Genomic DNA, 15,440 nt, shown 5'->3' with positions numbered 1-15,440 from the left:
TTATAGTTAGCCGGCTACGTATAAAGAATACACGGAGTGATAGAATTTGATATTCTTTTAACCGCTTACTCTAAATAAGTGGATTCGTTAACTCTTAAACCTTTGTTAAAATTAAATGTAACCGCTATTATTATTCATTCATTATACGCTAATAACGAGAATCCTATGTTATCAGAAAATCTTTTTTACTCATCCTTTTCCTTATATTTATTAAAAAATTTGTCCCTTATACTATATTAAACAAAATTAACCTAACCGTACCCTATTCATCATCATCATCATCATCATCATCTCTCCATGGAAGAGATTAATCATCCTCCTAACATCTACACAGTTTTGGACTGCCTTATACCCTTCATAAACGATCGGAAAACTTTTTCTTTAGTCTGTCGTAAATCTTATGATGCGGATTGTACGACGCGTAAGCATGTTACCGTCCTTACTCGTTATGCAACGTCACTGTCACGTTTGTGTCAACGTTTTCCGTTTCTCCAATCACTAACCCTAGATGGAGCCCGCTATCTGGATTATAACGTCATCAATTTTGTCACTCCATGGGTTCAACAAATCACTACTTGTTTATATCTCTTGAATTCCATTTATTTCAAAGATTTGTCTCTAAAGGATTCTGATCTCGAGTTATTGGCTCAAACACGTGGCAAACAACTGCAGATAATCGAAATATTCTCGTGTAAAGGTTTTTCCACGTTAGGGTTATTTCATGTAGGAAAGTATTGTAATAGTTTGAGGGATTTGTGCGTGGTTAATAACGAGATTGATGAGAGTGGTGAAAAGTGGTTACGCAAATTGGGTTCGGGTAACTCGGGAATTGAAAAGTTAACTATTCATGGTGTTAAGTATGATATGGAAGATCTTGTATTTGTCGCAAAAAATTGCGGTCGACACTTGGTTTCGGTTAATGTAGAGGAAAAGTATGATTTTGTTGATCTTGTGGGATTTTTTGGTTACGCAGTTAATGTAGTAGAATTCGGTGGTGGTGTATTTAGTGATGATCATCAGGATGAATATAATAGTTTTAAATTTCCCGATAGTTTGAAGCGTTTGTCGGTAAAAATCACAAGTAATCATGATGTAAAACTTGTTGTTCCGTTTGCACATTTGCTAGCAGAATTGGATTGTAGAAATTCGTATCTTGATGGAGCCGAAGTTTGTGAGTTGATTAAGAGGAGTCGTAACTTGAAAGTACTACATACGACAAATGCCATCGGGGATCAAGGATTGAGAGACATTAGTATTTATTGCAAGAATTTGTGCAAACTTTTTGTTAATCCGAATTCAGTTAAGGGAGGTGAGGTGTCACATGACGCGCTTATTCATATTGCGGAACAATGCGTTGAGTTAGAATGCTTACATGTTCATGTCGATAGTATGACGGATGAAGTTATGAGATATATTGGTAAGAATATGAGAAAGCTTAAGGATTTCAGTATGTTTGTGTCAACGAAAAGTTTACTACTAGACGATGGGGTCCGCTCTTTGTTAATTTGTTGCGATAAACTTGAAAAGTTGGATATACATTTTGGTTGTGATGGTGGGTTGACGGATAAGGGTTTGGGGTTTATTGGTAAGTATGGTTGTAATTTGAGGTATCTTTCACTTGGAAATGTAGGAGTATCAAGTGCAGGACTTGTGGAGTTGTCAAAGGGGTGCCCAAAAATAGAATATTTTTTGGTAACTAAACTTAGTCGTTTTAAAGGGCTTGACATCTTTAGTAGTAATGTATGTATACCTCAACCTTGTGGAAAAGTTATCGTAATGTCGAAGAAGTTTGGCATGTCACAGTTGGTGGATTTTTCGGAAATTAATGACCACCTTCTTTGTTGGAAAAACTCTGGTTAGGTTTGCTCAAGAACTATCGATTATTCATGTTTAATTTTACGGTTTTAACTTTTTTCTTTTTTATATTAATTTCAACTTTTTATATCTAACTTTTTCCATATTTGTTGAGTTGCAATTTCTTACTTTAGGACGTTTAGGACATTTGTAAGAGCAGAGAAGATTCCCAAATCATTTATCATCATTTTGCTTGCACGCTGAAGTTGGTGTACAATGTAATAATAAATCGTTTCAAGTTTATGGTTGGTTCATTAATTCATTGATGAATGTATCCAAATTTTAATAGTTCTTGCTATATTAGTCAAAAAAACATAAACATAATACGGAGTAAAACAATAACACAAACATTGACAATTTTTCGTATTCAGAAGTCAATCAATCGGCCTTCTGATGCAACATCCAGAAAACGAATGAGAATTATGAGTTCATATAATGACAATGATGAAAAAAAAGCCGCCAACTTAATGAACCAATGCTACTTTTTTTTCATGTGCATTATGTGTTATCGGGTCAGTAATGTTTGATGAACCTTTATTACTATCTCGCCATACCGCCCATACTTCATCAGTTCTAAACCTCTGTGTAAACGTTGTTTCTTCAAACGGAGTCGTATTCCCGTGAGCGTATTCAAGTAGTCCGGTATACGCAATCATTGCCCCATTGTCGATGCAATACCGATCGTCAGTTGCGAACAATTTTCCACCCCTTTCACCGCACATAACTCTCATCATATCTTGTAATCTTTCATTGCAGCCCACACCCCCAACGATAAGAACATCTTTTTTGTCACAATGAGCCATCGCTCGTTCTGTAATCTCAACGAGCATGGCAAATAGCGTCTCCTGGAAGAAAAAAAACGAGTCAACAATATATAATTAGAACTTTAGAAGTGAGAAACACCAGACTGTTGCTAGAGGTGGAAACCGGGTCAATTTGAGTTAATGCTTAAAAGCAAGGTTGTAAAAGTCGCGAGTCGAGGACGAGACGAGTCAGTCGGGACCTTGGAGGGAGATGGTGACAAGTCGGCGTTGACCAACGTTGACTTTTAGTAATAAATAAATTTAAGAATATATATTACACATAAATATATCAAACATAAAACATGAATATTTCAAACATAGATATATTGTACAAAATCTGTTTTCAAAAATAAGATTTTTTTTACCTAACTTTGACTTTGACCGACTCAGACCGGAATCGGCCGACTCAACCCGACTTTGACCTGATCTTTTATTGTTGACTGACTTTTAAGGTGTTTTTGGTCGCGTCTGGACGGGCTAGTCCCCAAACTGACGTGTCGGCCTACTTTTACAACAATGGTCAAAAGTCACTCAAACTGTATCTTTAATGCATGCAACCTCTAAAGTTACTTTGTGCACAATATTTGATTACTGTAACAATACCATTGTTTGTGATAACATTTAAAAAATTATGATTATAGAAATACAAGGGACAACAAATTTCAAGTCAAGTCAACATGGCCGCTTAGAACTTGAATTACACAATTTTGACCCCTTATTACACACCTCAAACAAAGAACCGTGACAAATGCAAAGATCTTAATATGGCCAATTACATAATATTTGATTATTTAAAGATTTGAAAGTTGATATACCTACCTGTAACGAATAGCATAAATCAGCAGGGGTGCACTCATTATTTTTAAGTTTTTGTTCAGCCTCAGCTTCAATGTAACTCAATATTCCACTAAATGACACATCCATTCCTTTTACAACGTAAGGGAGATCTATAAATTGTTCTCCTTTTTTTGCAAGCTGACAAAAATATATGCTTAAGTAAGAATATAAAACTTATGTACTTACAACTCAAGACAAAGTTTTGTTTATATCATACCTGCTCGATGTTGTACCCAGGACTCGGATCATTTGACAACATCAAAACTCTGGCAAACCGATCCAAGCAATTACCTATAGCTATATCAATCGTCTCCCCAAATATTCGGTATCTGCCCTCACTGTATGCAATGACCTATTTTATTTTATTTTTTTAAAAACGCAAACAAAAAATCAATAGCATAATATAATAATACTACTGTCTTCCAATTTCCTCCAATTAAACTATAAAAACAGTTATTGGTTACACCCATGGTATTTGCCAAATGCGAAATATACTAGTATGCAAACTTAATAAGACTTCAATTTTTTTGAATTATTCGGCGAGTACTCGGTTTTTGCAACTTGGCGAGTACTCGGTTAAAACTCGGGATTACTCGGAAAATCAGCCAAAACTCGAGATTACTAAAATTGGTAAAAATTGGTCAAAACTAAGTCAAAGTCAAACTTGGTCAACATCCGAGTCCTCCCCGAGTTTCCAAGTACTCCCTAAAAAGTCCCGACCGAGTTTTCCCCTAGTAGCAAGATTTACAACCTTGACATAAACATTGATATGCTTGCAACAAAAAACCTACAATCATTTGATAATACAATTACTTGAAATAATAATAACAACAAAAAAAAAAAAACATGTAATCACCTGTGTATTTCCCCCACTAACATAAAGAACAACAGGATCATCGGCCCCAGTAACAACCCGACCCATTTCAATATGAGCAACACAATGATTCACACCAACAATAGGAATCTTCCATAGTTGTGAAAGAACCCGTACAACAATGGCAGCAACCTGCAACGGTGCACCCATACCCGGACCTTTCGTGTAACAAAGACAATTAACATCTTTCAATGTAATTTGTGCAGTTTCAAGTGCTTCTTTTATTAACGGAAGGATGTGTTCGAGATGATGGTGTGCAGTTTCACGAGGAAGAAAACCGTGACCAGGTGGGGTTATGTAAGTGTGACGTGGGTTCGATAAGATTGTCCCGTCAAGGGTCACTACTCCAACACCAATCTTGTTGGCTGAACCTTCAAATCCCAATGCAATCATTCGGCTCATTCTAGAAATAGCAAGTAAATTACAGTTAAATTTTGAACAACAAATGTACATGCATTAGGCGATAAAATAGGATTTTTGTGTCAGTATAAGATAATTTTCTTCTAAACTAAAGGAGGTAGTGTAATGCATTGCTGTTTATCATTAAGAAACACAGTATTTATACATGTTAATAGCAAATTATTAAATTGCAAAAGAACCACTTTCCTTCATCATAACAGGATGCTTCATATACCTGGCAATTGGGTCGGGTTTGGGTTCAAATTGGTCGAACCCAATTGGGTCAGCTTTTTTAAACGGGCCAAACTCAATTGGGTCGGGTCAGGTCGACTTCGGCTCGAGACCCAATTTTTTCCAAAATTTTTTCAAAATGAGATACAAATCTTACAATGAGCATTTATAACTTAGGTACTTATTATTAGATCAATAATACAATCAGATCTACACATGTTTTAAAAGTCAAATGATCTACAATAACATGTTTCAAAAGCCAAGATTATCTAACATGTTTCAAAAGTCAGAATCATCTAACATGTTTCAAAAGCCAAATGGTAAAAAAAAGTATTAGCTTTAACATCACATTCTATTCTATTCTATACTAAATTGGGTTTAATGTCGTAAAATATTAACGTGAAACATTCTGGATAGCACCTAAAATTGCAGTGGCTTACAAGCACATACATAGGTATATAAATAGATATTAGAGAATAAGACTTGTAGACATATGTATATCAGGTCATATATATAAGATGATGCTACAAAATTCACAAAATTCAACCCGTATAGAGTACCAATACTTTCACTTGTTTTTAGCCAAAGGTCATTTGAATTCCGAAATGCACAACAGTACATATCTCAAACAAGATAACAAAAAATACAACAATATATAAACATCTTGCTTCTTTAATCACACAAAAAAACGTCATTAAGTTTATAAATTTAACAAGCATTTCATCAAACACCATACATGTATTAATTAACAAAATTCAAGATACCAATCAGTTTCAAGAATGGTAGCTTGGGGGATTCAATTAGTGCAGGATAAGTGAGTCCAAGAGTAGGATTAGCAATTACATGAACCATACATTTACCATACATTATACCCTAATCTTAAGCCTTATTTCAATCAACATACTTTAATTAAGTTGAAAACAATAAATGATGATATAGAACCCTAATTTCAAAAATACATGAGGCAAAACGAATTGGTGACAAAACCCTAAGTTGGTTTCAAATTAAAATCGCACCTGATGAAAAGTTTGGAAGAGATGAGCTGAACTTGATTAAAGTTTCTTTGTTAAACACTTCAATCTATAACACATAAAGAATCAGAGTACACTTTATTTGCAAATCAGATTATAATGATTTCACTTTTGAGTATTTGGCTGCTATTAGACCTATTTGTATGACCTGTTGACCCAAATTAGTTATTGGGCTTTTAAAAGATATTTTGACCCAAACAGGTTTGGAGTAGAATAGAAAGGAACCAAACAGGTTTGGAAAGGACCCAATGAACCTATTTTTAAAGATTTGGGTTTGGATTGCCAGACCTAGTGCTTCATACAACTAAAAGTCAACTTATAACTTAACTTACAAGTAAAGAGGAACGCAGCCTATAGCGAGCCTCTTATTCTTCCAACATGGTCACTCGTGGTGAACTTTTAATTATATCTAGACTAACCCAATATCGCCAAACAATTGTTTCATGTCAGAACACGAGCCTTGATCAAAAAAGGTTATTGTGTACGTGAACCGACACTAATGTCCTAATTAAGGAGTGTGGTTTAACAAAAGGTGTGAAATTATACAACATTTGTGATCTATTTTCGTGAATGTAGACATATCCCATTGCCATTTATTCGTTAACGAAAGTTCTATCAAATATCATGCATGTCCTGCTTTTCCAAAAAATATATATCATGCATGTCCGTGCATTATTAAGACCAATGAAAGCTCATATAAGTAAAACAGCTTATGGTATCATATGCGCTATTGTGTATTGCGAAATGGGTGGATAGTGGGTGTAAATGAGTAACATATAGGATACGTCATAGGTTAAACCGTACTGAATTGACCTGAAAATTAAAAACTCATTGTAACCTGTCTCCATTTTCTCTGTTTTGTTCAAGCCTTGGAAATATAACATAAAGATTCCAAGTTAATATGTTGACAGTAGACTGCAAGATATAAAGGTGTAAACTACTAGATATTCAATTCAAAACTTTGAGCTTTAATTCCGTTTTAATAGTGTTTATGTGTTACTCATTGAAGCATTTTATCAAACAGTTGGTGTTCATCTTACGAACTAAGGTTCCTGTACACTAATTGAAGTATTTTTCAGTTTACTCATTGTAACTGGATTATATCCTCTAACTATGAAGTAAAAACCCTAACGTTCCAACATCCAAAATCAGTTAACATCGTTTTCAGACATAAGGTGTTAACTCTAAGAGTAGAATTAAACAAAAAAAATTGGTTTATCCAAAAAATAACAACAAAATAGGTCAAAGACGAATTAATTACTACGTATAATCATGTGTGAAGCTTAAAAAAATGATCGTACCTGAAATTTATTCCGACTTGAAACGCTTGGCCTGCTGGAAAATTGAGACGGAGAAAATGGGATTAGGGCAGATAGCGGAGCGAGAATTCGTTATGACTTTAAATTATTTACAGTAACTACCCCAAAACTCTCTATACAATCATATTTAACCCTTCTTTCCAAAATATTTCATTTTATAATATTTTTATTTAGTATCAACTAACTTGTGTAAATTATATTAAAAAAAAATATCCATTAAACTAGCTAGTTTGTAATTGTACATGATTATTAACTGTGATTATATAACTTATGGAAAGAGAGGCTTCTTAAAGGTTAAAATAACTCTTAACTAGTAGTACTAGTATTTTTAAAGCACAAGTTATATAGATAATTCATAATTTAATTTTTTTTTTTTTTTTTTTAGGCAAGATCCCAAAACGTAACTAGTGAGGATTGAATTGAGACTAACTTTTTACCCCCATGAACTATCTATAATCTATATACCTATATCTTAATATTCGATTGACATAAAATATTCTAAGGATCCCGTTATTTCGAATTTTCATTTTACAGATAGTACTAGAATTCTTTTTAACATGTTTTAATCTAGGTGTTAGTAATGCAACGTGTAATACGAAGTATCATGTTGTTTTTTTCTCAATTTGTCAAAATATTTGAACTCTTGGATTCATGGAGACATATTTATAGATTAGTTAAGTTTTAACAAATGGTAAATGTGACACTAGATTATGAACAGTAGGAGAATAGCAACATGCCAGTTCTAAAAGGGGTAGTTTTAAACATGAAAAAATTAACGGGCAACTTTTTGAAAAAATTAAAATTTCTAAATTCAGGTTCAGGATCATTTTTCTAGCTCTCATTTCATCAATAAAAATTTCCAATTAACAGTTTCCAGAATCATAAAATAAAATTATAAAATTAAAATCAAGAGCCTGACGAATTCCCTTTTTCTTTCCTTTTTCCAATTCAATTCAATTGAATTGAATTTAAGCTTTGTTGGTTTCTAACTAGGTTGAATTTGATTAAATCTTCAATTCGAATAGATTTTATCATATCGCTATATTTGTAATTCGTTGAATTGATCGGCTGAAAAAGCAATCGACAATGTCAGCCGGCAAGGAAAAGGTTCACAAAATGAAGCTCCGGAAAGAGTACCGGAACGTATGGCATACGGATCTCTCAAGCACCATGGCTGCAGATACACCTTGTAATTTTTATTTTATTTTCTAATTTTTCTGATTTAATTTGGTAAATCTATTCTAATTGACATGTTTTGTGTTTCGTTGTTGCATTGTAGATTGCTGCTTTGCATTCTTCTGGTAAGATCCTTAATTTTATTTTACTTTACATTATGTTCATATTCGATCTTTTATTTTTTATTTCTTCTAGAACAACTCACACAACCCGACGCCAATTTTGTTTCACACAACCTGAAGGAAGAGATTGATTATCATGAACGCTTAATTGTACATTCGTACACAATGATATCTTGCATAGGCAATCCAGAACATTAGACACAGCTATAGGTGAAAACTAAGCTAACAAACATAACTGATATTTAAACTGATAGTTCTAATATAGTCCCTATACTATTCTGATATGTCAAGTACATATGATAAGCTGTACATTTGCCTTTAAAAAAAAATAATAATAACATACTATAAGCTATAATACTTAAATCTGCTTTAGATTTGCCTAAAAGACTGATAATAACTTTTGTACCAATTACTACATTTTTTTTAATCAATATAGTGTGACTGTGTGAGGTGATTCAAATAGTTTTGATTGGAATATTGTTTGCGTATTCGTTAATGTTCTATAAAAACTTAAAGCTCGTTTGTGTAGTCTCGTGATTTATATCAGTAAATTAACTAAATACATGTTGATCGAGTGGCCACATATCGAATTCATCTTATACGACTGTAAAACTCTAGATATAAGGTCTTCTTTTACATCATTGATTTGGCAATAGCAATTATCTGTATACATTGGTGTCATTGTTGTAGTCAAGTATGCCTATTTGTTTTGTTAAATGCAATTAACTATTGAAACGATTATTTGTCAAACCAACTCGTAGAGGCTTGTGGTTGAGACTTATATAAAATTGCACCAAATTTGGTATAAGAAAATAGCTAAATGATTTTGATCTTTGGAAATAACAATGTTTGACCATCATATCGTAGTATATTTGCTTTTATCTATAATTTGCTTTCCTACTAATTTTTTTTTTTCTCAACCACTTCATATCATAGTGGACCATGTGCATCATACAAGCTGCGTAAGCGAGCTCTCTATGGTGATATGTCAAGGTAAAATACTCTTATCCCCGAGTAGCTTGAACAGAAAAACCTTATTTTATCATCCATCGTATAAACTTAATATACATTAGTAGTCGTATTGTGTTAATCATCTGTTGCTTGATCTAGGTATACTTGTTGTGGAGGATATATGCCTTGTAGTGGAAAGTGTCGCGAACGTAAATGTCCTAAGTTTTGTCTTTGCACAGAGGTAATTTTCATTTTTTTAAAGATCTACAATTCATTACCACAACAGTTGACTGATCATCTTAATTGTTAATTTATTGATCAGTAATTCAATATCATAAAGCTAAAACTTACTCTTCGATCAGATTTACGCCTTTTCTTTATGTTTTGTAACTCGCAGGTATTCTGTTGCTTTGGAAATTCTGTTGCCAGCACTCGTTTTATGTTGCAAGACGAGTTTAACATACAAACAACAAAATGCGATAATTGTATCATTGTAATCTCTCTATGAAACTTCTTAATTATTGGCCCTTTTCATTAATATTTACTCAATATTTTGATCAACTTCTCATTATAAGCTTAGGGTTGCATGGTTTGCTTGAACCAAGTTGCGTGTATATTCTCTATTATCGCTTGCATTATTGGAAGTGATGAACTCAATGATGCATCTCAGATGCTTAATTGCTTAGCTGATCTGGTTTTCTGCACGTAAGTTATCAACTTTTCGTTCATGGATTATCTAATGAAAACTCTTAATTAAATTTTTTTCTAATTTTAGACCGATCTTGTGGTTTCTTTGTAGGGTCTGTGCGTGTATGCAGGTATGCAACTATATTTCTCTCCTTTGAATAAAAAATAATATTAATTTTATACCGATCTTGCAAACTCGGTACCAAATAAAATTAGGGACTTTTACGGTTTCTTATAAGCAAATGCAGTGTAACGAACAGGCTGGATAATGGATCAGATTGAGTTGACCTGAATCACATTTTTTTTCAACTATTCTTGATTTTTAATGTGACCTGTTTAGCATTAAAACTACACTTTGGGTAACTTTTGATCATGACGACCCATTCGACCCATTTTCTTTTTACACTTAATGTTTTCTGTTTGCTAAATTTACTTCAACCCTTTAGAGATCAAACAGACCCTGTTATGCTATAATCAATTCATTTATTACAAAATGGGTCAAAATTGCTACCTAGACCTTTAACCAAATCATAGTTTTTCAAATGTCTCCTATGAAACGGGGGATTTTGTATGACAATGTCCGGTTATTTCAATTTTAATGGCTTAAGTATCGAAGCAATAATTGTGGCTTCTCAAGCCGTTGTAATCTGTTTCTTCTAGCTTCTTGCTAGTTGCTAGAGAGATTCTGTCTTATTATATTCCCAATTTTTTATAAAAAATATGACTAGATGACAACTAATGGAACGTTACAATTTTGCAGACGCAACACAAAGTTGAAATGGACAAACGAGATGGAAAATTTGGTGCGCGTCCAATGGAAATACCTCCGGTGCAACAAATGTCAAGAATCGATCAACAATATCCGCCACCTCATCATATGCAATACGGACCACCACCAAATTATGGTTACCCAATGCAACCACCACCACCACAACATCAAGGCTACCCACCGATGTACCCACCGCCACATCATCAAGGCTACCCACCTGCCGGTTATCCTCCACCACCTCAAGGTTACCCGCCTTATCCTCCACCGCCACCTCATCAAGGCTACTATCCTAGTCAACCGCTTCCACCTCATGGTCAAGGTCACCCACCACCAGCTCAATATAGGTAAACCATTTCGGTATGGTTATTTTGCAAACTGATATGGTGATTGTTTGATGAGTTATCAAAGGTTTAACACACACATGTTAATGTCTAATTACTGAAGAATAAATTCTTTCATAGGTTGATCATATGCATTTTATATGTTACACGGTTAAACCGGTTTTAGTTTACATGATTTAGTTAGGTTACTTTATTTTTTATTTTTTATTTTTTTATTTTTTTACAAAAAAACTAATACATGATCGACAAACATTTTGTAGCAGCAAACCTACACTTCATGTCTTATTATATTTCTATTTTGTGTCATATGAGAATTGAACTCACAACTCATTGGTTAATGGCTTTTCACAATAACTATTTCTCACTTCGTTATTTTAGTATGCAGTCCCTGTTGCACATAATGTTTTCCATTAAGAGAAATAAATTCAATAGATTAGTTACATTTTTATAGGTGATTTTTATTTTTCTGTTCAACATAACAGCTTCCAACTTTCTCTAATTTATCCAACTGATTACAACTTTCAACTGCTTTTTTAATAAATAACACATGAGATCATTATTCAGTGCACACTCAAGGTAATAAAATAATAGGGAGTATTTATTTAAATTTAATAACAACCCACGTGGATTTATACATAAAGTTCAATTCAGATTGCCAAGGTGTAATTAATTATAAGAATTACGGTTGACAAAAGATCGGATATGGATTAGATATTCGTTGAATTAAGTGGGTTAATCAATACGCGTTGAATTAAGCGGGTTAATGAATACGCGTTGAATTAAGCGGGTTAATAGATTAGGTTAAATATTCAAATAGTTCTTGCAATATTTCCTATTATGAAATAAAACGAACACATGTGATTTCTTATACATTAATGGATCGGACCAGATGAATATCCAATGAATCTGATATCAAATGTAGTACCTAGTAAGGTAAGGATATACATTAATCAAAATTTGAACTTAAGCGTGTGTGACTTTTAATGCAAGTCAACCACTAATTTTGACTTAATCAATCCAAATCTAGGCTTGGATACTATTTGATATATTTTAGATCACAATTTAATCGTGTATATTAAATATTAATATTAATATTAATTAATACTATTAACATTCTTTAATCCATCCAAATCTAGACGTGGATACTATTTATTTTTATTATTATTATTACATCACCATTTGAAAACATTGGATATCTTATTGTTTATTGACAAAGATGTATTGCGTTTGGTAAACTACAAACCTTGTTCTTAATGTTTCCTTTATTAACAAGACAAGATTATGATGTTCGTAAAGTGTTTGTGTGATAGTGTTGGATTGAAGAAACTTGAACTAAACACGAAGTTCGATTAGACCTTTTAATGTATGTCTGAACTCAATTGGAGAATGTTCAAGCTATATATATCTTGTACAAAATTGGTGACACTTACAAAGACCTTTCTAAAATTTGTAAAATTTAACTTGGCCAATTCTATTTTTAATAATTACTTGACTCATAAATAATAAATAAATAATATAATAAAAAAATAAAGATTAGATAATGATAAATAAAAGGTGGAAAGGTTGAAAGTTGACTTGTTTGTTGACTAATATCAAGACGCGTTCGGATGATCGCTATATTGGGCTTTCCATATTTGACCACATGTAACCATGGAACCTTCTTGCTTTCTTCTTACTTGTACTTAGGCTGCTCCCATCGGAGGAACTCCTCCATCCGCCCAGAAGCTCGCCCACAAGGACCTCAATAGCAGCAACTCGCCCAGCCCTCCGCCCAGAGTGCCGCCCTGCATTTCGTGTTCGACTTCGTGCTATTTTGAAATACTTCATGACGGATGGAGTGTATATTTGTGTGGTAATTTTTGCTTTTAAACTTGTACATTTAATTAGTTAATGAAAGGAATGAGTGTCATGATTGGGAGTTTTAGTCCTGGGTTTAGTTCTGAAAAAGAAGTGGTAAAAAAGTGCTGATGTAGCGCTGATGTAGCGCTGAGGACTAAGATGGAGACATGTCTCCATTGGGAGCACTCTTACCATTTTCTAAATCTTAAATACTTTCTTAATTATAGAATAATAATAGCTAAAAAGGTCGTCTTCGTGTGATTGCTATTTTGGGCTTTCCAGATTTTACCACATCTAACATTTTCTTAATGTTAATCTTAAATAACTTGAAACTCGAACCCAACTCGTTTCGATTTTAATATACTCCGTATTATGTTTGAGTTTCGCTCAATTAAAACTATAAAAGTTCGACCTCGTTAATTGTATAATTGTATAAAACCTATTATTATAATTATTTATTTTATATATATATAAATCAAAATATTAATTATAATTAATGTATATGAATTAAAGATTCATTTAAATACGCGAATTTGTTTGAGCTCGATCATTTACTAAACGGGCTTCAAAATATATTAAACTCAAGTTCGTTTAGGCTCGACTCAAATCAAAACTCGACTCATTTACACCCGTACCATGAACAACTTTTAAGACGTATTTGGTGTCATATTCGTTGCCAAACTTCATACACAACTATTAACAACTTGAGAAGGTTGGAACTTATGGCTTACAAGTTTAGGCCAAACATTTTCAATTAACCACGTAATTAGTTACCATTGATGTAACACGCGAGCTTACCTTACTAGTTCAAATATGTTGCAAGAGAGTCAATACTATTAAAAAAATCATATTTATACATAATCATCAATTTGAAAATTTTAATATACGGAGTAGCAATCATAAACATAAGTTTAGCTTTAATAAAAAGCAAACAAAAAATGATAATAAATGTAACTCAAATTTTCATAAAAGCTTTCACGAATGTAGTCACTTTTTTCATGTCTTTTTAAGTTTTTTCTATATACAATTTTTTTATATAAAAATTTAATCAAATTTATATCACTTCGTAATAACCTACCACTATTCCACCACTATCTATATCCACTCATCTCTAAACACCGCCGATGACTCGCCAATCACTAACCACCGCCGGCGACTCACCCTCGACGTAATAATCCACAATCCCTGAAGCAGCCCATAATCTTTCATTAAACGAATCTTGCAAATCCTCCGATATTAACGGTGTCCGACATAACGGGCACGTTTTCTGATCATGATCCATCCAACGGTCCAAACAACTCCGGTGAAATATATGCCGGCAATTCGTCAACTGCCGGATCTCATCTCCGCCGTTAAACTCATATAAACACACCGCGCAACTTTCCGGCGCGTCCACTAGATCAGAGTATTTCACCACCGGAAGTAACTCCCGCATCAACAATGCTGATACTGATTGACACTGAATCGATGATTCGGGTCGAGTCGGGTCTGTTGAAAATTCGGGTTCTAAAAAATCCCCGAGACCCACGAATTTAAATGACGTCGATATAAGTTTACGAATGAAACCCAAAAATGTTAAAAATCGGATTAAAAGTTTCGGAAATAATAACTCCGTGTAACCAACCGGAAAACCCATAATAACTAATAAGCAACGCACGAGTATTGGAACAAATCACAAATGGATGTGAATTTATAGGAAGTTGAATTGGATTGTTTGGGTGTCAAAACGGTGACGTATAAATTGGATTGAAGTTGAGAGTGTTAGCGTGCCGTGAGATTTAGTATGCTGGTGTGTTCGTTATTTATAGGGAGCACTTATTACTCCGTACTTTCCTTTTCAAAAGAACTTAAAAATCATAAGGGTGTAAACTGGAGGTAAAAGAAAGTTGAAGGGGCTGAAAGAAAATAAAAGGCAAGTTCAGTACTATGATAGGATTCATAGGACCACTGACACGTTGTTTGAAAGGATTGATTACAGTATTCCACGTTAAGTTGTTGCTATTTTTTATATTTACCGTCACACGTACGGAGTATAAAAAGAAACGATACCTTAAAGTTTACTCAAATTTTAAATACAAGATTACGCCGGTCGTCTTTGAACTAGTAGTTAAATTACGCACGTCGTCTTTAATATTTTTGTTTGCTTGGGTCGTTATTAAACTTTCACAAAATAACTCTCGACGCCCTTCCGTCTACTTTTCTTCCAT

General features: G+C 33.5%; 4 protein-coding genes across 4 annotated transcripts; 2 read left to right on the top strand and 2 right to left on the bottom strand.

The window, feature by feature from the left end:
• Positions 1-297: 297 nt before the first annotated feature.
• Positions 298-1,860, top strand: LOC139860497 (coronatine-insensitive protein 1-like). Its single transcript, XM_071849252.1, has one exon. It carries the CDS (start codon positions 298-300, stop codon positions 1,858-1,860), a length of 1,563 nt encoding a protein of 520 aa, XP_071705353.1.
• Positions 1,861-2,112: 252 nt separating this feature from the next.
• LOC139858104 (uncharacterized) lies at positions 2,113-7,391 on the bottom strand. Its single transcript, XM_071846960.1, has 5 exons — positions 7,331-7,391; positions 4,351-4,771; positions 3,712-3,846; positions 3,477-3,632; positions 2,113-2,699 (listed from the first exon to the last, which is right to left on the bottom strand). Exons 2-5 carry the CDS (start codon positions 4,768-4,770, stop codon positions 2,319-2,321), a joined length of 1,092 nt encoding a protein of 363 aa, XP_071703061.1. The 5' UTR covers position 4,771; positions 7,331-7,391; the 3' UTR covers positions 2,113-2,318.
• A 1,043-nt stretch (positions 7,392-8,434) lies between these two features.
• On the top strand, positions 8,435-10,306 carry LOC139858278 (uncharacterized). Its single transcript, XM_071847143.1, has 6 exons — positions 8,435-8,537; positions 8,628-8,649; positions 9,583-9,639; positions 9,757-9,838; positions 9,995-10,090; positions 10,178-10,306. Exons 1-6 carry the CDS (start codon positions 8,435-8,437, stop codon positions 10,304-10,306), a joined length of 489 nt encoding a protein of 162 aa, XP_071703244.1.
• Positions 10,307-14,172: 3,866 nt separating this feature from the next.
• Positions 14,173-14,993, bottom strand: LOC139857926 (brassinosteroid-responsive RING protein 1-like). Its single transcript, XM_071846773.1, has one exon. The coding sequence runs from the start codon at positions 14,867-14,869 to the stop codon at positions 14,345-14,347; it is 525 nt and encodes a 174-aa protein (XP_071702874.1). The 5' UTR covers positions 14,870-14,993; the 3' UTR covers positions 14,173-14,344.
• Between the last annotated feature and the right edge of the window lie 447 nt (positions 14,994-15,440).

This window comes from Rutidosis leptorrhynchoides, chromosome 7 (assembly GCF_046630445.1).
Source record: "Rutidosis leptorrhynchoides isolate AG116_Rl617_1_P2 chromosome 7, CSIRO_AGI_Rlap_v1, whole genome shotgun sequence".
In the NCBI taxonomy this organism is placed as follows: Eukaryota; Viridiplantae; Streptophyta; class Magnoliopsida; order Asterales; family Asteraceae; genus Rutidosis; species Rutidosis leptorrhynchoides.
The sequence above is the reverse complement of the archived record's forward strand: the minus strand, read 5'-3'. Positions and strand labels throughout refer to the sequence as shown.